General features: G+C 42.7%; 1 protein-coding gene across 1 annotated transcript in view; it reads left to right on the top strand.

The window, feature by feature from the left end:
- LOC126252381 (tRNA dimethylallyltransferase-like) overlaps positions 1-23,589 on the top strand; it is a 587,735-nt gene that overhangs the window by 14,774 nt on the left and 549,372 nt on the right. The window contains exon 2 of the mRNA XM_049953272.1: positions 17,183-17,321. Coding sequence (XP_049809229.1) covers positions 17,183-17,321 — 139 coding nt within the window. The remainder of the gene's footprint in view (positions 1-17,182; positions 17,322-23,589) is intronic.

The raw sequence follows: 23,589 nt of genomic DNA on the forward strand, positions 1-23,589 counted from the left end.
ATCCATGCCCGAGGCAGGATTCGAACCTGCGACCGTGTCGGTCGCGCGGTTCCGGACTGTAGCGCCGAGAACCGCTCGGCCACTCTGGCCGGCAGAGAGCAGAAAATCTTTCATATACATCTATGGGTGTTTGGTTATAACAGCTGCTCCAACTTCGCAGGTACTTCAGCTGATCAACAGACTGACACGTCTCCGTCAACCGTGAAGTGCTCTTGTTCATATTTAGCTCCGTCTACTTGCACCTGTTATTTCTTTGTTGGTGAACAGTTCTGTTTTGCTCACTACTGTGCCGATTCTTTCACACGTCTCCCCAGGATCGTGTTCGTTCTCGGTCACTAACGCTACGTCGTCTGCTTGACCAAATATCTGAAACCTGCCGCTTTCCATTAGTAACCCATTATATTCTTTAACTTTGCTCTCCATTATGACTTTCTCAGCTGTGAGATTAAACAGTACGCATGACAAAGCATCTCCGTGTCTTAATCCACTTCTCATGGGGAAAGGTTATGAGTATGCTCTTCAAGTTCAAACTATCGTTCATGATTCTCTCATACGTAGTGTGAATATATGTGGGATTCGAAGCACTTTCAAGGTTTTATACATTCTACCTCGATGACTACTCTGGTTAGCTCTTTGAAAATCTATGAACAGTACCTGGATTTTGCACTTTTCCAATATTTCTCATGAATCTGACTAAGAGCAAACGCATTATCAGTAGTTCAACGCTTTAGACGGAATCTAGCCTGATACACCATGATGTTTTCTGCAAATTGTTTTAGTTTTTCTAGAATAATTATACAAATGGTCTTGTACGCCACGTCAAGTAACCTGATTCCTCGGTAATTAGAACAATCCATCTTGCTTGCTGAAGAAAACAAAAAGAAAAAAAAAGGGAAGCACCCGCTAAGGGAGGACGACACGAAATGCAACTTTGCGGGCTTAGAGAGTAAGTTATTTCAGTGGTTGCGAAATCACTGAATCACAAATGTGGTCACTGCACAGTGAAGGGTGAGCTCTGAGACACATACACCTGCACTAGCATAGTACGCATTCTGCTGTCTGATCTGCCACAGGTCGCCGCGTATGCTGTTATACTAGAGAGCGAGCAAGCTTTCGACCTCCACTTTCTGTGATGCAGCGTAGCTGTAGAACACCTTGTACCGTACTCGTGGTCTGACCGCCCTTCAACCAATCTCCGTAGATGCTCGCGACAGTAACACGCTAACAAGGGATCTGTTTCGCCATTTCCAAGCGGTAAACCATGACAAACAGTTCTTTTTCAGAATTAATTGTCGGTGGATTTCCCGATTTACGGCACGTATCAGAACGATTCTTCGTTCGTCTCTGCTCCGCGTGTATACGCTGTCCAGTCACTTTAGTATAATCACGTGTCAAAAGCCTGAATGACCACCTCTTGTAGCGCGGACCGCTGTGGGACGTGCAGGAAGATGATCAATGGGGTTCTGGAAGGTACTGGCAGATTTTCGATTGGGTTTAAATAAAACTATTTTTTTTTGTCTTTTTATTTGGGTCCCGTACCTTGGTCGGTAAAAACGTAACTCTTATAGATTCGCCTTGTCCGTGAATCTGTCTGTCCGATTGTTAATACCTCCTTTTCTCAGAAACAGTTAGACGCTTCAAGTTAAATTAATGTCACATACTAAGGTCTACGGTCCACTGGTGGTGCAAAAATTTGAGGGTTCTAAGTCAATTAAGTTAAAAGATACGGTCTTTTATGTCACATGTTTTGATACTCGCAAACTCACTCATCAAAACCATTGCCTAGAATAATGAAGTTTGGCAAGAAGTTAGGTTTCTCGGTACAAATAAAGGAAAAAAATTCAAAAACTGTTAACTTGTAATTATACCACACAAAAATATTTCCTTTTTCGTTTGTTATCCGACAGCAAACTTAAAATTCTTGAAGACTTGAAATTCCCGGGAAATATCATGCCACTATCAGTATCGACGAGATTCTCGATTCCCGGGATCGATCAACTATCTATATACAGGCTGACAGTTATTTAAATCTATGAAATAAAATCGTCATAACTTCTGAACGGGTTGCATTAGGACGTCCAAACTGCATGGTTGGCCTTGGGGCATGATGGGAATTAGTATTCACGTGCATGGTTTGATTTAGCGACGAAACTCACTTTCATTTGAATGGGTTCGTCAATAACCAAAATTCGCTCATTTGGGGGACTGAGAATCCACATTTCGCGATTGAGATGTCTCTTCACCCTCAACAGGTGACTGTGTGGTGCGCAATGTCCAGTCACACTATAATCGATGCGATATTCCTTGATGGCAGTAAGACTACTGAACGGTACCTGAAGGTTTGGGAAGATGATTTCATGCCCATTATCCAAAGTGATCCTCATTTCGTCACGATGCGGTTCATGCAAGACGGAGCTCGACCCCATCGAATTAGGAGAGTGTTTAAAGTCCTGAAGGAGCGCTTGGTGACCGCATTCTGGCTCTGTTGTACAAAGAGGTCACTGGAATGGGCCTCGATTGGCCGCCATATTCTCCGGATCTGAACAAATGCTACTTCTTTCTATGTGGCTATATTAAAGACAGTGTGTACAGCAATAACCCCAAAACCATTGCTGAGCTGAAATCAGCCTTTCAGGAGGTCATCGACATCATCGAAGTTTCGACACTTCAGCGGGTCATGCAAAATTTCGCTATTCGTCTGCACCATATCGTCGCCACTGATGGCAGGTATATCGGACATGTCATGACCTAAAACCGAATATCTGCTCTGACGTTTACTTGTTGAATAAAGTGTGTGCAGGGCGTAGTTTATATCTAATTTATGTCTTTTTCATGTAATTCAATAATTGTCAGCATGTACATAATTAAGTTCGTTTTGAGCCCTCAGAATACGAGTCCCCCTCTCACCTGGCCAGTTTCTACAGCAAACTCAACAAAATACTGAAATCAATTCTTCTTCACTACACTGTAAATAATTTCTTCACACTAGCTGGTTGCCAGGCTTTCCATTTCCACTCCCCAACCGGCCTATTCCATATTAAACTGCACATTCAGATTATCTTGTAGCTTTACGCCGTATTTATGCGCGGACACATTATATTACGCTGTTCATTACTCGTGCGCTAGTTGCGAAATTTTCTCGCTTATTGTGAACACTCAGCGCTACATTTTTTGCATACTAAATGAATATCACAATTAGGTCCTCTGGTATTTATTAATCAAATCCGCATACGTTACGAACTCATTTGCCGGAAACTGCACTGAATGGAGCTCGTTGGGCACAGAGCGCGACAAAAACTGGCCTCTCGGTATTCACACAGAGGACGAATCCGCTCTCTCTCTCTCTCCGCCCGCAAATGTGCTTACGGAATTTTAATTTTAATTTAATTTTTATTATTATTATTTTTTGGAGAATGTATGTAGTCCTGGAGAAATTTCTGCCTCTGCTCCAGATCCTTCCAACTCTTTTACTTAGATACTGCGACAAATTACCAAGTCCCGACCCTTATCCGGTCCCTAGCTTAAAATCTGTGTACTGTTCACTCGATACTAAAAATGAGGGAACTCGAAGGCAATATGGATTTAAGATAGCAACTGATATTAATGAGTTAATTACACTGTTTACGTACTACTGACTACTATTAGTCATTCATTCAGTGTATTACATAATAATCGAATCTGGCCATCTCAGATATTCTCGAATGTAAAAGCCGACATGTGCGCATATTTTATTATTGTTTTTTTTTTCTTTCTTCTCTATCCAAGAGGAGAGGATGGGCCATTGCAGAACTGTCGGTTATCTCCAGTCAATCCAAAGAAGGCTGGTAGTACATTGCAGTTTTAGCTTTGGACTTCTTCCACTGAGGTTCGTTCGGCACTGTGTACTAAATTGCGTAATTAATTCCGTATAACACCAATGTTCATTCTGACAATTAAAAACATTTTTCTGCAACTATGTCAATTATTTCGCAGTAAACTGTCTTGAAAATAGATTAGCGATGCTATAACACTGATGCTCCGTTTGGTTTGATGAAAATTCTGATTTTATAGCTTCCCGTTTTATTTTTGACATGTCAGATGTTTTAAATCCCTCTCACAATTAGTTTTTGCAAATTATAGCTTTATTCAAAGCTCATCAGCCCGTCAAATTTTTGGACCAGCACGCAGGCGGCACTAAACAATTCTGACATATACAGCCACATGCACTCTGTACATGCCACATGCACTCTGTACATGCCACTGACTTTGCAACGTATTTGCTATTTTAGTTCTTGTGTGAACTGAAATACTTCACACATTCCACATTCATCATTTGTCGACATAGACCTGTACACAGTTCTCGGTAGGACTTACTATCCAGCGGAGGAACACATCCATTCAATAAGTTTATAACAACTCCAAATCTAATGTAATAACGTCGCTGAATAAGACGAATAGTACAGTGTTGTATAACATCTCGCCACTATTCCTATTGCAGTGTTGTACACTGAAATTGCAAAAAGTAGTACTTTACTTCAGATCAGTAAATAAAATAAAGTAGAAAAATACTTCAGATCAGTAAATAAAATAAAGTAGAAAAATTAGTTACACGTAACAAGGCGTCAAAGAATGTGGTAAGTACTACAGAATAAACTGCACACTAGCGTGCATTTTCGGAAACTGTTGCCATGTGACGCGTGATAAAACCGTAAACCTCCTATTCAACCGACGTGATTTTCAGTCAAGCACAAATTTACGCGGTGTTTATTTGTTAGCAAGGACCTCCGAATGTTCTCTGGTGTCGCTGAGCAGGATGCTGTGACAGGGAATTCAGGAAATCTGCTAGAATGTGCGTTATATTAATAATAATGTTCTGAAAAGCACCGACATAAATTAAATAAAAAACTGGGTGAATAAAAAAAATGATTACGATGTTGGAAACGGGCTTGTACCGTAGAAGTTAGATTTATTTATTTTAGCAGATACTTGGAAACTACGGTAAAGAATGGTGACCGATGTCCCAAAAGGCATGAAAGTGGGGCACATAAAAATAACAGTTTATGGATGTTGAACGACGTTTTCTGCATCATGGTTGGTTATTTAATACCGACTGTCATTTAGAAAGAACCATTAGGTTTTAATCAAGCATTAGCGATAGGCACACTTTAAAAGTGTGTTTAGCACAACGGGTCACTAGCAAGTCACAGTCTATGAGAAGAGTTTGATTCAAATTCGAAAATAAAATCTGTATTGACGCAACTTGGGAAACAAATTGATTCGAAAGATGTTAGTAGCCTGAAGATTACATACACTGATGAGCCAAAACATTATGACCGCCTTCTACGGCGAGATCGAATGTCGTCTAATGGAGCATTGTGGGAAAGTGACTTGAGACAAAAAAATTACACTGTCCAGATACATTATCGTGATCACCGCATAGTTAACATGAGAAACTCACTTACAGACGGCAGGTGGCAGCACTAGCAGTGGAGGGTATATAAAGCGTGTCCGGGGGACGCAGAAAGCAGAGCAGTCGTTGTTGTAATGCGGAAGTGGAGCTCAAATGGCTCCGAGCACTAGGGGACTTAACACCTGAGGTCATCAGTCCCCTAGAACTTAGAACTAAACTAAACCTAACTAATCTAAGGACATCACACACATCCATGCCCGAGGCAGCATTGGAACCTGCAACCGTAACAACGCGCTGGTCCGGACTGAAGCGCCTAGAACCGCTCCGTCACAGCGGCCGGCTGCGGAAGCGGAGTGATTTATCCGATGTCCCAAAGGGCATGATCAGTGGCTTTCGAGACAAGGGTGGAAACATTTACAAAGTGGCTAAGTTTGTAACTATACGTGGGCCGCAATGGGTAAAATATACCGTTCAAGGCAAAATGGCGCTATCCAAAACCGTCGCCGATGCAACTGTGATGCATCACGGGCCATAAATGACAGAGGTTAACGACGGCTGTGGAGACATTTATGGGAGAATACATGTGCAACTGTTGAGCAGCCGACCGTCCAGATGAACCAAGGAAGTACCAGCAGCGTCTCCCCAACGACCGTTCAGCGAACGTTGCTGCATATATAGGCCTCCGCATCAGGCACCTGCTTCATGCACCCATGCTGAGTGCTGTTCGACGGCGACAAAGGCTGGAATTTTTACGCCAGTACCGCAGCTGAACGACAACTGAGTGGCGACGCGTGGCCTTTCCAGACGCATCACGTTCTATGCTCCATCAGATAGATGGCCGCTGACGTGTTTGGCGTGAAACGTCTGAAAGAAACCACCTTGCAACAATAATCAGATGGGTCCAGGCTAGAGTGCATTGCCTGGGGTGATCTGGTCACTGTGTAAGGCACAGCGGGTCACAAAAAGTACACTACTGGACATTAAAATTACTACACCACGAAGATGACGTGCTACAGACGCGAAATTTAACCTACAGGAAGAAGATGCTGTGGTATGCAAATGATTAGCTTTTCAGAGCATTCACACAAGGTTGGCGCCGGTGGCGACACCTACAATGTGCTGACATGAGGAAAGTTTCCATCCGATTTGTCATACACAAACAGCAGTTGACCGGCGTTGCCTGGTTAAACGTTGTTGTGATGCCTCGTGTAAGGAGGAGAAATGGGTACCATCACGTTTCCGACTTTGATAAAGGTCGGACTGTAGCCTATCGCGATTGCGGTTTATCGTATCGCGACACTGCTGCTCGCGTTGGTCGAGACCCAATGACTGTTATCAGAATATGGAATCGGTGGGTTCAGGAGGGTAATACGGAACGCCGTGCTGGATCCCAACGGCCTCGTATCACTAGTAGTCGAGATGACAGGCATCTTATCCGCATGGCTGTGACGGATTGTGCAACCACGTCTCGATCCCTGAGTCAACAGATGGGGACGTTTGCAAGACAACAACCAACTGCACGAACAGTTTGACGACGTTTGCAGCAGCATGGACTATCAGCTCGGAGACCGTGGCTGCGGTTACCCTTGACTCTGCGTCACAGACAGGAGAGCCTGCGATGGTGTACTCAACGACGAACCTGGGTGCACCAGTGGCAAAAGTCATTTTTTCGGACGAATCCATGTTCTGTTTACAGTATCATGATGGTCGCATCCGTGTTTGGCGACATCGCAGTGAACGCACATTGGAAGCGTGTATTCGTCATCGCCATACTGGCGTATCACCCGACGTGATGGTATGGCGTGCCATTGCTTACACGTCTCGGTCACCTCTTGTTCGCATTCACGCACTTTGAACAGTGGACGATACATTTCAGATGTGTTACGACTCGTGGCTCTACTCTTCATTCGATCCCTGCGAAACCCTACATTTCAGCAGGATAATGCACGACCGCATGTTGTAGGTCCTGTACGGGCCTTTCTGGATACAGAAAATGTTCGACTGTTGCCCTGGCCAGCACATTCTCCAGATCTCTCACCAAATGAAAATGTCTGGTCAATGGTTGCTGCGCAACTGTCTCGTCACAATACGCCAGTCACTACTCTTGATGAACTGTGGTATCTTGTTGAATCTGCATGGGCAGCTGTACCTGTACACGCTACGCAAGCTCTTTTTGACTCAATGCCCAGGCTTATCAAGTTCATTATTACGGCCAAAGGTGGTTGTTCTGGGCACTGATATCTGAGGATCTATGTAGCCAAATTGCGTCAAAATATGCACCCAAAAAGCATGAAAATGTAATCACATGTCAGTTCTATTGTAATATATCTGTCCAATGAGTATCCGTTTATCATCTGCATTTCTTTTTGGTGTAGCAATTTTAATGGCCGGTAGTGTATGTATCTATCAAATGGTTCAAATGGGTGTAATCTATCCTCGGCATCATGTCCACATGTCATCTACCAGCAGGGAAATAAAACTTATCATCGAGCTCACAGTGTACATACGTGATTCGGAAGGCACAAGAATGAGTTTACCGTACTCCCATGGCCATCAAACTCTGAGTAGCTTCTCAGCGTCGCAAGGGCTGAGTGCAACACGTTTGCCAACAGTGCTCGGCAGACCTGGACTGTCAGCCAAACAAGTGCTAGCCAAGCCCGACAGCGTTTATCTTTGGTGTTCTGATGGGAACCGATGTTTCCACTACAGTAAGGCCGTTGGCTGTCATTGGATACTACACTTTATAATTTTTTGAAGAGCAAAATTTAACGTTTAAAGCAATTCGCCAATCTTATTAGGATCTGAATTAATATTTGGGTAGCTGCTTTCAGATAGTACTACATCTATACATATTATAAACGAAGTTCCATGCCGCATTTTCCTGTCTAAATGTGAAGATTAACTCAGCAACTATTGTAGGGATTTTGGTAAGATTTTCACTAGCAGACTGATCCACGAAGAAGTTTTTGTATACAGTTTATTACCTCTACGGTAGCCACATCGTGCGGCCATGGACATAGTGCTGGCCCTGCGAAATGAGGGCGGGTCGTCAATTATTATAAATGCGTCATCCGCGAAAAATCTGAGATTACTGTTAATATTTCTGCCAGTTCATTAATAAATGACATGGACAGCAGTGGTTCCCACTCACATGTGTGTGGCTTTACGTATGTATCTGTCGATGACACTCCGTCCAAGATAACTTATTGCGTCCTTCCCTGGCAGGTAATCTTCGCTCCAGTCACAAATTTCTTTAGATAGTCCATTTAATCTTAATTTCGTTAATGAGTCTTGTTATGGTACTACGTCGAATATTTTTGCACAGTACGCAACAAAGAGATAAATTGAAATGATTTGGAGAAACGACGACAGCCAAAATCGCTCCTAACAGACCGGTGGCTGCAGTAGGACATCAGCAATTTCTCATCTGTATGACGCTGAAATAAAATTTGCATAGCCAGACGAAGTGACTTGAACAGGACCCGCAGGATGGCCGGACACGCGTTTGAACCGTCGTCCTACCGACCGCGAGTCCAGTGGGCTAATCACTGCGGCACGTCGCTCGGTAAATATAACTTTTATTATTTTATTTTTTACAATAATTTTTTTGTTTAGTTCAGTGCGATGTTTTGTTCTCTCCCTAGTTACGTCGTCACCGAGGCACCAAATCCTGATTTACTACTGTTCTTTTTTGTAGTTGTTGTGAATATGAGGGTGTAGACTACAAATTCAAAGGTCGGAGTTCGATTCCCAGACTGTCTTAGGGTTTTTGTGCGTCACTTGTGGCTTTTTTCACCTCTTTCAGCAATCCATGAAAGTAGAAATGCCAAGTTGCCTCTTAGTTCGAAGCCTGCGTTAATCTGTTGGTTCCGTCCTCTTCCTTCTCACTGGACACGTCAGTTCGAAGATCGCAGGACGGCAAGGACTTGCCGCCAGAAATATAATCAAATCTAGTAAAGCACTGCTGCATTCTAACCAGCCTTCGGCTTGAGGACAGCTCTACATTAAGGCGGTATAATGATACTGACTGTTAGGCGGCCCTTTCAGTAGCAGAAATGCAGATCGATCACTGGATTTGAATCTAGTAGAGCTTTGGTGGACTATTTATTTATTTGTCGCTGGTATACATACAGGTCTGGTAGCCAGCGGCCAGAGAAGTAACCTTTCCTACATAATCCTCTAATATTTTTCGTAACACTACTTACTAACCAGTCTGAACTACACACATCAAAAAACATTTTGCATCACCTCGGTTCCGGGAGTTCCGGAACCTGTACAGAAAACTGGAATAGAGATCAACATAAACATAATTTCCGCCCTTGTTATTCATCATGAAAATCACACATTACATGTTGTAGCACCATACAGCGAGAACTTCAGAGGTGGTGGTCCAGGTTGCTGTACCCACCGGTACCTATAATACCCAGTAGCACGTCCTCTTGCATTGAAGCATGCCTGTATTCGTCATTGCATACTATCCACAAGTTCATCAAGGTACTGTTGGTCCAGATTATCCCACTCCTCAATGGCAATTCGGCGTAGATCCCTCCGAGTGGTTAGTGGGTCACGTCGTCCATAAACAGCCCTTCTCAATCTATCCCCGGCATGTTCGATAGGGTTCATGTCTGGGGAAACATGCTGGCCACTTTTGTCGAGCGATGTCGTTATCCTGAAGGAAGTGATTCAGAAGATGTGCACGATGGGGACGCAAATTGTCGTCGAGGCCCTCGCCAATATGCTGCCGAAATGGTTTCACTTTCGGTCAGAGGATGGCATTGACGTATCGTACAGCCGTTACGGCGCCTTCCATGATCACCAGCCGCGTACGTCGGCCCCACATAATGCCACCCAAAACAGAAGGGAACCTCCATCTCGCTGCACTCGCTGGACAGTGTGTAAAACTTTGAGCCTGACCGGGTTGCATCCAACACGTCTAGGACGATTGTCTGGTTGAAGGCATATGCGATACTCCTCGTTGAAGAGAAAGTGTTGCCAGTCCTGAGCGGTCAATTCTATATGTTGTTGGGCCCATCTGTGCCACGCTGCATGGTGTCGTGGTTGCAAAGATGGACCTCGCCATACACGTTGGGAGTGAAGTTGCGTATCATGCAGCCAATTGCACTCAGTTGGAGGCGTAACACGACTTCATGTGGATGCACGAAAAGCATTATTGAACATGGTGGCGTTGCTGTCAGGGTTCCCCAAGCCATAATCCGTAGGTACCGGTCATCCGCTGCAGTAGTAGCTCTTGGGCGGCCTGAGCTAGGCATGTCATCGACAGTTCCTATCTCTCCGTATCTCCATGTCCGAACAACATTGCTTTGGTTCACTCCGAGAAGCCTGGATACTTCCCTTGTTGATAGCCTTCCTGGCACAAAGTAACAATGCGGACGCGTTCGAAGCGCGGTATTGACCGTCTAGGCGTGGTTGAACTACAGACAACACGAGCCGTGTTCCTCCTTCCTGGTGGAATGACTGTAACTGATCGGCTATCGAACCTCCTCGGTGTAATAGATGGCGTTCATGCATGGTTGTTTACATCTTTTGGCGGGTTTAGTTACATCTCTGAATAGTCAAAGGGACTGCGTCTTCGATACAATATCCAAAGCCAACGTCTACCTTCAGGAGTTCTGGGAACCGGGGTGATGTAAATCTTTTTTTGATGTGTGTAGAAAATCTTGAACATGGCTTTAAGATAGCAACTATAATGTACTCTTCGTGCAGGAAAACATAAAAAAAAGGCAAATTTGCTGCGATAGTGCAAGGTTTGTTGAAAACCCCGTGACCTATGCAGGTTTCGACGTCTTAAAAAACGTCTTCTTCAGAGGTTTCAATGTTTAACACTTAAAATTGTAACATTATTTACATATTAGAAAAAGTTTATAAGATAAAAGTAAAAACAGGTAACTAACTTACAGTTTTTACACTTCCTGGTTACATAATGTTATGGAGGTACTTAAAATATATAGGCATTAGTGAGAAATGAAGATCAAATTCACCTCCATAATAGTAAAACCACAAAATAACGTGGTGACTGTCAGTAGAATGTGCTTTACAAATGCAGCTAGTAAACTGACGTCGCGCCGATGTTTCTTGCGTTGTGTACAATTTAGCTTGCGAGAGGAGAGTACATGTATGCGCGGAATAATTGCGCAAATGTGCGCTTATATGTACTGCTCTCTCGCGAACTAAATTGTCCTCACCTCAGGAGGCACTGGCGGGAGCAGCTCTCTTACTATTCGACAACAATAGTATTGCACTTGGCCTCCAGTGGCCGTTGTCGGAAGCTTTCGGTGACTTTACAGTAAACAAGTACTGTGGTGAGTAAGGAAACGTATCGCTCTGTGAATGCTTTCATGACTCACGTGCATGTAGTATCAAGTAGTTCACCGTGCCCTTTTGAAATATCACCACAAAAACTCACGATAAGCCGACCGAAACTCACTCCCACGTGCAATAACATTGTCGTCGACTAAGAAATCCGCGGTGGCCACGCGGTTCTAGGCAGTGCAGTCCGGAACCGCGCGACTGCTACGGTCGCAGGTTCGAATCCTGCCTCGGGCATGGATGTGTGTGATGTCCTTAGGTTAGTTAGGTTTAAGTAGTTCTAAGTTCTAGGGGACTGATGACCTCAGATGTTAAGTCCCATAGTGCTCAGAGCCATTTGCACCATTTTTTTGACTAAGAGGTGGTTTACTGATGACGTTACGTTTTACTAACTAGTTAAGTCAACAGAAGTTCAGAACGACTTGCATATTTGAGGACGTCTACACACTCTATTAAATTTCGTTTAAATGAGAAAAAATATACATTAAAAGGTTGTGAATTCAACTAAATACCTAGAGATTAAAATTTCGAAAACCATATATTGGAAGCATTACCTAGAACATGTTGTCGGAGAAGACATTTTATTGACAGAACGCTTAGGAGGTGCAACAGAGCTAGCAGAGAAACTGTCTACATTAAGCATGTCCGTCCTCTTCCATAGTAATTTGCTTCGCGGTATGGGGTCCTTACCAGATGGGAGTGAAGGCAGACGTAGAAAAAGTTCAAGTTGTACTGTCGCGAAATAGGGTAGAAAGAGTGACGAATATAAGCGAGTTGGGTTAGCAGTCATCAAAACAAAGTCGCTTTTAGCTACTGTGAGATATTTTCACGAAATTCCACTCAGTAACTTTATCCTCCAAATGAGAAAATACAGGGTTAACATACACTCTTCCCTTGATTATACAAATCTGTTTCTAAGGAGCTATGCTACGTACAGCTATGCGGTTTGCTAAAACTCATAAAGTTTATTTATGGATACACTTCCACATGTACACCGTTTCTTATCGGTAGAACATCTAGGCGATGCTACCATTACGGCAAAAGTTTACGTGAACGTGTTGGAACTTTATGTTGCATCTCAGTTACAGGAATTTCAACCATGGGCAGTGAATCGAGAAGATGGTGCATCACCACACTGGGGGTTATTTGTTCACCAGGTCTTGGATGAAACCTTTTCGATCAGATGGATCGGTAGATACAGTCCAACATCATGGGCATCACGTTCGCCAGACACAGTCCCCCTTGACTTTTTCTTGTGCAGTTGTGTTGAGTATGAAATGTTCAGTTCACACGTTCGTGATGTGCAAAATCTTCCAGCACGAATATGAGATTTTGTGGAGGCAGTTATACGATAGATGTTCGCAAAGACGTGAGGAGAAATTGAGTATCGCCCAGACGTTCTACGGGCAACTAATGAAGCACATGTGGAAGTATATCCAAAATAACTTTACGAATTAAACTAGCATTTGCAGCAAGCCCATAGGTGTATCTAGCATAGTTTCTTACAAACACATTTTTGTAATCTATACAAGGTGATGATGTTACAGACTTTCAGGGACGATGGAGAAGGGTAAAAGTCTCAATCTGAGGTGAGGGATTCTGGAAACCAACCACTCGAAAGTTATAAGCGGAAATCGTTGCTATACCCCTGACAGTTGACCTCTTCTATTGCAAGCTCTTTGCTTTCCATGTTTTGGGAAGAGGCAAAGTGGACCAAAACAAGAAAAAACTGTCTAGTAAACGTGCGCTTCAAAGTACATACATTTAAGAGCTGTGAGCACTGGTTCATCTTTCCTGCGTCTCTTCTACTGAACAAGTGCTCATATCTCCTAAAGTATGCATTTTAGAGCCCATTTAGACATTTTTTCCTTGTTTTAGTCCATAATACCTCCTCCCAAAATATGGAAAGCTAAGAGCTTGCAGTAGACGAGGTTCACTGTGAGAGGTATCAGAACGATTTTCACTTATAGCCTTCAACTCGGCCATTTCTGGGCCAGTTTTCCTTACCTCAGATTGATATGTTTACCCTTTTCCACCATCCCTGAAAGTTTATGACATCGTCACGGAATCATCTTGTATTCTGTTGACTCCCACTTACTTAGGGAGAAATGTCCATCACAGTAAAATAAGAGAAATCAGAGCTCGCAAGTAAACTTTCAGATGTTCATTTTTTCTACGTGCTATATGAGAGTGAAATGGTCGAGAAATAATCTCAAAGTGGTTCGATGACCCCTCTGCTAAACACTTAAATGTCAGTTGAAAGTAATCATGTAGATGTAGATCTCTAATGCAGCAACAAGTTTACTGTTAGCAGTCATTGTTTAATTTATTTCCACAACGCGTTTCAGAGCTTTAAACCTCCATTATCAGGTACATTTATTTGTATTAATATGGCTTGTGAGTGTTGTGTTACGACTTTTAGAGTAACATGGGGTATTGTCTCCAGTGGTCACAGGATCTTTTCGTAGTCGTAGTACATCGCATGACTTTTTTTTTTTTTTTGGTCATCAGTCTACTGACTGGTTTGATGCGGCCCGCCACAAATTCCTTTCCTGTGCTAACCTCTTCATCTGAGAGTAGCACTTGCAACCTACGTCCTCAATTATTTGCTTGACGTATCCCAATCTCTGTCTTCCTCTACAGTTTTTGCCCTCTACAGCTCCCTCTAGTGCCATGGAAGTCATTCCCTCATGAGTTAGCAGATGTCCTATCATCCTGTCCCTTCTCCTTATCAGTGTTTTCCACATATTCCTTTCCTCTCCGATTCTACGTAGAACCTCCTCATTCCTTACCTTATCAGTCCACATAATTTTCAACATTCGTCTATAGCACCATATCTCAAATGCTTCGATTCTCTTCTGTTCCGGTTTTCCCACTGTCCATGTTTCACTACCATACAATGCTGTACTCCAGACGTACATCCTCAGAAATTTCTTCCAAAATTAAGGCCGGTATTTGATATTAGTAGACTTCTCTTGGCCAGAAATGCCTTTTTTGCCATAGCGAGTCTGCTTTTGATGTCCTCCTTGCTCCGTCCGTCATTGGTTATTTTACTGCCTAGGTAGCAGAATTCCTTAACTTCATTGACTTCGTGACCATCAATCCTGATGTTAAGTTTCTCGCTGTTCTCATTTCTACTACTTCTCATTACCTTCGTCTTTCTCCGATTTACTCTCAAACCATACTGTGTACTCATTAGACTGTTCATTCCGTTCAGCAGATCATTTAATTCTTCTTCACTTTCACTCAGGATAGCAATGTCATCAGCGAATCGTATCATTGATATCCTTTCACATTGTATTTTAATTCCACTCCTGAACCTTTCTTTTATTTCCATCATTGCTTCCTCGATGTACAGATTGAAGAGTAGGGGCGAAAGGCTACAGCCTTGTCTTACACCCTTCTTAATACGAGAACTTCGTTCTTGATCGTCCACTCTTATTATTCCCTCTTGGTTCTTGTACATATTGTATATGACCCGTCTCTCCCTATAGCTTACCCCTACTTTTTTCAGAATCTCGAACAGCTTGCACCATTTTATATTGTCGAACGCTTTTTCCAGGTCGACAAATCCTATGAAAGTGTCTTGATTTTTCTTTAGCCTTGCTTCCATTATTAGCCGTAACGTCAGAATTGCCTCTCTCGTCCCTTTACTTTTCCTAAAGCCAAACTGATCGTCACCTAGCGCATTCTCAATTTTCTTTTCCATTCTTCTGTATATTATTCTTGTAAGCAGCATCGATGCATGAGCTGTTAAGCTGATTGTGCGATATTTCTCGCACTTGTCAGATCTTGCCGTCTTCGGAATTGTGTGGATGATGCTTTACCCAAAATGGTTCAAATGGCTCTGAGCACTACGGGACTCAACATCTTAGGTCATAAGTCCCCTAGAACTTAGAACTACTTAAACCTAACTAACCTAAGGACATCACACACACCCATGCCCGAGGCAGGATTCGAACCTGCGACCGTAGCAGTCCCGCGGTTCCGGACTGCAGCGCCAGAACCGCACGGCCACCGCGGCCGGCGATGCTTTACCCAAGGAAGTCAGATGGTATGTCGCCAGACTCATACATTCTACACACCAACGTGAATAGTCGTTTTGTTGCCACTTCCCCTCAATGATTTTAGAAATTCTGATGGAATGTTATCTATCCCTTCTGCCTTATTTGACCGTAAGTCCTCCAAAGCTCTTTAAAATTCCGATTCTAATACTGGATCCCCTATCTCTTCTAAATCGACTCCTGTCTCTTCTTCTATCACATCAGACAAATCTTCACCCTCATAGAGGCTTTCAATGTATTCTTTCCACCTATCTGCTCTCTCCTCTGCATTTAACAGTGGAATTCCCATTGCACTCTTAATGTTACCACCGTTGCTTTTAATGTCACCAAAGGTTGTTTTGACTTTCCTGTATGCTGAGTCTGTCCTTCCGACAATCATATCTTTTTCGATGTCTTCACATTTTTCCTGCAGCCATTTCGTCTTAGAGTCCCTGCGCTTCCTATTTATTTCATTCCTCAGCGACTTGTATTTCTGTATTCCTGATTTTCCCGGAACATGTTTGTACTTCCTCCTTTCATCAATCAACTGAAGTATTTCTTCTGTTACCCATGGTTTCTTCGCAGCTACCTTCTTTGTACCTATGTTTTCCTTCCCAACTTCTGTGCTGGCCCTTTTTAGAGATGTCCATTCCTCTTCAACTGTACTGCCTACTGCGCTATTCCTTATTGCTGTATCCATAGCGTTAGAGAACTTCTAACGTCTCTCGTCATTCCTTAGTACTTCCGTATCCCACTTCTTTGCGTATTGATTCTTCCTGACTAATGTCTTGATCTTCAGCCTACTCTTCATCACTACTATATTGTGATCTGAGTCTATATCTGCTCCTGGGTACGCCTTACAGTCCAGTATCTGATTTCGGAATCTCTGTCTGACCATGATGTAATCTAATTGAAATCTTCCCGTATCTCCCGGCCTTTTCCAAGTATACCTCCTCCTCTTGTGATTCTTGAACAGAGCATTCGCAATTACTAGCTGAAACTTGTTACAGAACTCAATTAGTCTTTCTCCTCTTTCATTCCTCGTCCCAAGCCCATATTCTCCCGTAACCTTTTCTTCTACTCCTTCCCCTACAACTGCATTCCAGTCGCCATAGCAACCCCCAAGTCGTAACACAAGTCACGGTAATACAAATAAATCCACCTGATGACGGAAGTTTAAACTTTTGAAACGCGTTGTGGAAATAAATTAAACAGTGACTAGTAACAGTAAATTTGTTGTTTCTATCCATGTCAGTAACAGCCACAGTACAGCCTAATCTAAAATGTTTGCAGTTTAAAGTATATGTAGATGTCTTGTGGTGACCATCCCAACGACTCCATTTTCGGCGGTATAGATGTTTTTTTGTAGTTTTTTTTTTCATCCGTTCTGTGACTAAGTGTGTGTGTGTTGGTGTGTCGGCAGGTCGCTGCAGGTGTTCCGGCAGCTGGGCCGCAAGCACAGTGAGGTGCTGAGAGAACAGCGCGCAGCCGCGGGCGGCAGCAGCTTGGGAGGCCCCCTGCGCTACCCGAACTCCATCATCCTCTGGCCGCAGTGCCAACAGGTGAGCGCGGCGATCCCAGCCTCAGGGGACCTCCATTAATTACGTGAGCTCAGAATGGGGTGGCGGGAGGGGTCTGGCAAAATGTCAGCAAATCTCATTTCAGGGGAGGGGGAGAAATGAAAATCTCACATCAACTTTTTAATACAGTGACTGTACACTGAAGAGCCAAAGAAACTGGTACACCTGCCTAATATCGTGTAGGGCCCTCGATAAGACGCAGAAGTGCTGCAACACGGCGTGGCATGGACTCGACTAATGTCCGAAGTAGTGCTGGAGGGCACTGACACCATGAATCCTGCAGCGCTGTTCATAAATCCGTAAGAGTAGGAGGGGGGTGGAGATCTCTTCTGAACAGCGCGTTGCAAGGCATCCCAGATATGCTCAATAATGTTCATGTCTGGCGAGTTTGGTAGCCAGTGGAAGTGTTTAAATTCAGAAGAGGGTTTCTGGAGATAATCTGTAACAATTCTGGACGTGTGGGTTGTCGCATTGTCTTGCCGGAATTGCCCGAATCCGTCGGAACGCACAATGGACGTTAATGGATGCAGGTGATCAGACAGGGTGCTTACATACGTGTGGCCTGGCAGAATGGTGCGTAGACGTATCAGGAGCCCCATGTCACTCCAACTACACATGCCCCACACCATTACAGAGCCTCTGCCAGCTTCAACAGTCCCCTGCTGACATGTAGAGTCCATGGATTCATGAGTATGTCTCCATCCCGTAGACGTCTGTCCCCTCGATACAATTTGAAACGAGACTCGGCCGACCGTGCAACATGTTTCCAGTCATCAACAGTCCATTGTCGGTGTTGACGGCCCAGACGAGGCGTATGCTTTGTGTCGAGCAGTGATAAAGAGTGCACGACGATTCTCTTCAGTCATCGTTGACTCCGTTCTTGCAGGATCGTTTTCCGACTGGAACGTTGTCGGTGATTTGATGTTTCACCGGCTTCCTGATATTCACGGTCTGTCTATCTATATCCGAATCCCGCTCCAGCTACTGCCGGGTCTGGGTGCTGACGAGTCCTCTCCATTTGGCTCGGTCCTCCCACCACTTTTCTTCCTCCACTTGCTGCCATGTCACACCTCTCCTTTCAACAGATATTCTCACTCCCATTTTCCACCGTGTTCTTGGGCGCCCTCTAGGTCTTTTCCCATCCATCTTTAGTTCTTCCATAATTTTGGGGAGTCTCTGCCCATGCATCCTCTTAACATGCCCATACCATCTTAATCTCTTTCTTTCAATTTCTTCTCTCATACTTTCTTGTTTGAGGTCCTTTCTAATCTCTACATTCCTTACTCTGTCCATTCTTGTTTTTCCCTTAACTGCTCCGAGAAATTTCATTTCCCCTGCTTGCAGTCTGCTCCAGTCCCTTACTGTCATTGTCCATGTTTCTCCACCATAGGTGAGAAAAGGGATGTAATAATTCTTATACACAAGGAGTTTTGCTCTTTCTGAAACTTCATTATTCCAAATCAGATGTTTTATTGTTTGGTAGAAATTGCCTCCCTTCTGTAACCTCCTATTAATTTCGTTAGTTATTCTTCCATCCCTAGATATTTCACTCCCTAAATAAGTGAAACTTTCTACCACTTTGAGGGGTTCTCCATTCAAGGTAATATTTCCGTTGATTCCTTTCTCTCTTCCAAATACCATTACTTCACTCTTATCTTTATTTATTTTTAATCCATACCTTTCCATTATTTCCTTCCACGCATCAAGCTGTAACTGTACATCTACCTCTTTATCACCCCATATTACCATATCATCTGCAAAAAATCATCTTTTTTGTCTTTTTCTTTTACTATATCTTTAACTGCCCTATTCATTCCCTCCATCACAACATTAAAAAGCGCAGGAGATAGAATACTTCCTTGCTTAAGTCCTTGTCTTATTTCGAAGCATTCAGAGTTCCCCAATGGTGTTCTAATTCTACAATTGTGGCCTCTGTACATTGTCTTTATAACATTAATGTATCCATCTTCTATATCTATCTTCTTCAGTTCTTCCCAGAGTCTTTCCCTGTCAGCTGAGTCACATGCCTTTTCTATGTCTATAAAAACCATTATCACCCTTTTGTTATACTCCCAACTTTTTTCCATCAGTTGAGTTCACGGTAAACTCGTGAAATGGTTGTACGGGAAAGTCCCCTGCCATTGTAGCAGCATTAACGATCTAAAAACTGCGCCAGACCCTTGTTGACTTATGTAGGCGTTGCCAACCGCAGCGCTGTAATCTGCCTGTGTACATAGCTTCGTATTTCATTATGCATGCCTATACGAGTTTTCACTGACGCTTCAGTGTACATTACCAGGGGACCCGTGCGATACTTTCGCCCTTTTATAGTTTTAAATAATGACAGTATTTGGAATAAATGTAGTCGTCGGGATAAGGGCAGTTGTGGTAATGAATAAAAAACATTATTAGAAGTTAACCGAACGACGTGACATAATAATCTTGAATTTACGGTACATCCTTGCATGTATGTACGCGCATACATTTGAACAAGTTTCTTTACAGAGCATTACAGTACCTTGGTGTAAACGATATTTGACATAAGAATATAACCTTCGTGTACTTTCTGTTTTTCGTTTTCTTTAAGAGATATAAAAATGTTACTTGATTTAGTTATCCTTGAAAAAGACTACATTCTTTTTTCCTTGTGTAAAGACGGTGTTTGTTATATACAGTACTGCTTATCGTAGCGTTTGCCCTGCGACTTATTTGTAAGATCGAAAATGGAAATTTAATTTGACAACTGTCTTCTTGTCAACTGAAGAGGCATGCTTGGGTCAGGTGGTGTTACAACAGCTTTTTCGGTGTCAATCAGCTGAGAATTTGTTGTCAAGTCATTGACTTTTGTTACAGTAAGGGCGTTAACGCTGCAGTAGCAAAAAATAAATCACAACTTCAGGCGAGAATTTACGAACTGGAGTAACTTGGGTCAGGAACTTCTGTTAGTCAATAGAACGAAAAACCAGTCCAAACTGCAAATGTTTTATTTTTCTTTCCATGACTGGCTTGGGTCGAGACCCATTTTCAAATCAAAATCGAAAATGGCAGTTCCGAAGATGTCCAAAAATGTGTAATATGCATTCACAGTGCATAAAGAGTTATCTCTGTGTACGCAGACGTACAGTACACATTTTTTAACATCTTCGGAAATGCTATTTTCGACTTTGTTAGGTTGATTTGAAAACTGGACTCGACCTGAAACTAGTCATCGAATCGTCGCAAAGTATGTTCATTTAGAAAAGTCAGCTTGTATGACGGGCAGAGTTTTTGGTCTGCCGCAGTGGTGTTCTGTTATTTTCTGTGACAATGCTGTATACAAATTATCCAGTTAATAAGTGTTTTAAAACAAGTGAAAGGGTATTTGTAGTCAGTTAATATGAAAAGGGAGTCTCTTCTTCACTATTAATAAATTAGCTGCGTAAAATATAGGTATGATGTGGACTTCCATGATGCCCTTATCCTAGGATAATTAAAAGTCTCTTTTACGTTAAAATTCTCGACAGTAAGTTCTAGCTCAAAATTAATGTGTAATGCCAGAAGCTGGTTAAAAATCCTTTCTAACGATACCTACCTGTAGCATTAGCATGTGTGGAGAAGAAGGGATGTTGACTTGGGAAATACTCTATATGATTATAACGGATAACATTTTGGTTTTTGAAATTAATTCCGAGCATAGACAGTATTAAAGTGGCCACCAATCCTTAAGGCCTCTCTGAACAGAATGCTTCTACACATGTGCATGCACTTAGCCGCGTGATTGTCAGATGTCAGTCGGGTACTTCCTTGCCGCGCCGGTTGAAATCACTGCGTGTCAGTCAGTTGTGATATTCTGCAACGGACAAAAAACCCTTGTTATTTTGTTCAGAATGAATATTATGAAAACTTTTACAATGTATTTGTTAAGCGGCATGCCAGCAAGTCGAAACAAACGTGCCGGCAAGAAGTTAATCGTCAGTGGAAGGAAGCTAAGCTGAAGTTTACGGACAAGTATTCTTTTCGTGATCACATAAATCAAAAGATTGAAAAATTGTGTAATCATACGTATCAAAGGGACTTACAAATGATGTGGTCTCTCATCTGCAAACTAAGCAAACGTTCAGTGAAATGTAATGTATGTTATGCATCAATAAAAGCTCAGTTTTTTAGGCATCCTACAAAACGATCAGTACTGTTTGCGCTGAGCTATTTTGTCCGTCTGTCTGTCTCTGTCTGACTGTCCATCCGAATACTGCTCACGATTGACATGTTTAAAATAAAGTGGTTTAATCACTAGTTTTTCGTAAATCGAGGTATCACTTTTTTCTGCGGAATTAGAGGTGCAGTTGATAAATACGTTTAAGAAGCAGTATAACGAGTTTAATTAAATTGTCTTGAAAGCTGGCAAATGGCGGAGAATTTTGAGAGAATATCCATTATTTCAACAGATAACATTTTGTTTTATGAAATTAATTCCCAGCATACTTAATTGGTATTTGTAATGGTGTGAAGCAAAAACATGAGTCTATCAAATAAATTTAAAAACCCTCCCATTCCATCGTGGCAGGACTTTACAGCAACCAGTTTAAAAGTGTTTCAGAACAAAAATAATTATTTAATGTTAGTGAGGCGTTTCGCCCTTTTGGGACATGATGAGGTTGTATAAAAGTAGCTGGATACATGAACCATCAGTCATAATACCAATTATGTATCTGGTTACCTCGGTGTCCATTTTACATTATATGTTGTTTTATGACTAAAAAATAATTTAAATAATGTCGCAACCGAGACAGTTTTTGTTCTGAAATAAATTTAATTATTTAAAAATTATATGATTAGCTTCACGTGAAGGGGCCCACAACATCTCACCACATCACACCAAATCTCATCAAGTGGAAGGGGGGGGAGGAGGTTCCAAATTAAAAAAAAAGGAACATCACGTAATTAATGGACGCCCCCTTATCTCGTAGAGGTACGTAACTGTCCAATCGATGCTAGATTAATGGTGTGCTTTCATGGTTTTCTGCGGATTTGTTGTTTCTATTTTATGCGCGCTATTTCGGCGACGGATCTAGCCGTTTTCTTCAGGTGCTGCGAGTTCTACTGTTACGTGTACTCGCTGGTCGCACTCCGACCAGAGTGTCAAGATAAGTAAGTAGCGTCTCTTTGTCAGGGATGGGTAGCTCTTGTGGAACGGTTGTCCACCACAGTCCAATTCTAATCTTCTCGTGATTTCCTTTCACACACATCCGTCCCTAACACATTTTAGAATCCTCGACTCCTCTCACTTCTTTCTCTTCTTGTACTTCCGTGTCCTTCCTATCCTGCTTTGCGTCCTCTTCCCCTTTTTTGTGCTACGTCATTTTCTTTTCGCCTGTCGTATAGCTGTGCCCCCATGGAGACGGTGCCCAGGGCACACGCCCTGCTTCCATACCCCAATTAATGCCTCTGTTTGAGGATCTGGTAAGCATTCGAGAATCGTACTGACATCCTAGAACCACCAGATTCATCAAGTTCAGATATTAAAAAAATCACATCCATTTCAGTGTGACAGCTGACAGTCGTTTAATACCGGTGGAACCTCATCTTGAGAGAGAGATTCCGGGACCAATGGCGTTCGTTCCATTAAGTAGTGGAACGTCTTCGCTAGTGCCTTGCTAGTGCGGTTTTACAAAGATTGATTATCGCTTTAGAAACCACTGATTTTCTTCAAATCGGTGCAGTCAGATACTGTAGTGATTCCTTATAACGAAGATACCAGCAATGTGCGTCGTACGTTGTTGCCTTCGTTGTGTACAAAGTGTAAGTAGCCAATTAAGAGATGTATATCATCGGGAACAATGCTCATTCACCGACCCACGAGGCAGGTTGTGCTACATGCTGTACCAGCCGTCACATAAACATGTTTCTTGTCACGTAAACTCGAGAGGAGCGTTCTGCGGTTATTTGTGTAGTTGTGACTGTGTCGTTAGAAATGATTTCCTCCTGATGCTAGCGTCTTGCGGGAACAAATGGATGTGCAAGGCTGTGCGTTATTGTGACACCCGTGTCACATAAAATGACAGACTTACAGCAGCAGAAATGACCGCTTACGATCATGTTGCAAGGTCGTTGTCATCACTGGTTCTATTAGAATAAATCGTTCCTGCAGAGGCTCAAGGTCACATATCAGCAGTAAGGAAGTAATCACAAATATCGTGTTAGTCTTTGTAGCTTTGAAGGATTACAAGCATATTCATCAAGGCCATGTTAAGAGTGGAATACACAATTTCCC

The sequence above is a fragment of the Schistocerca nitens genome, chromosome 4 (assembly GCF_023898315.1).
Source record: "Schistocerca nitens isolate TAMUIC-IGC-003100 chromosome 4, iqSchNite1.1, whole genome shotgun sequence".
NCBI classification, from domain to species: domain Eukaryota; kingdom Metazoa; phylum Arthropoda; class Insecta; order Orthoptera; family Acrididae; genus Schistocerca; species Schistocerca nitens.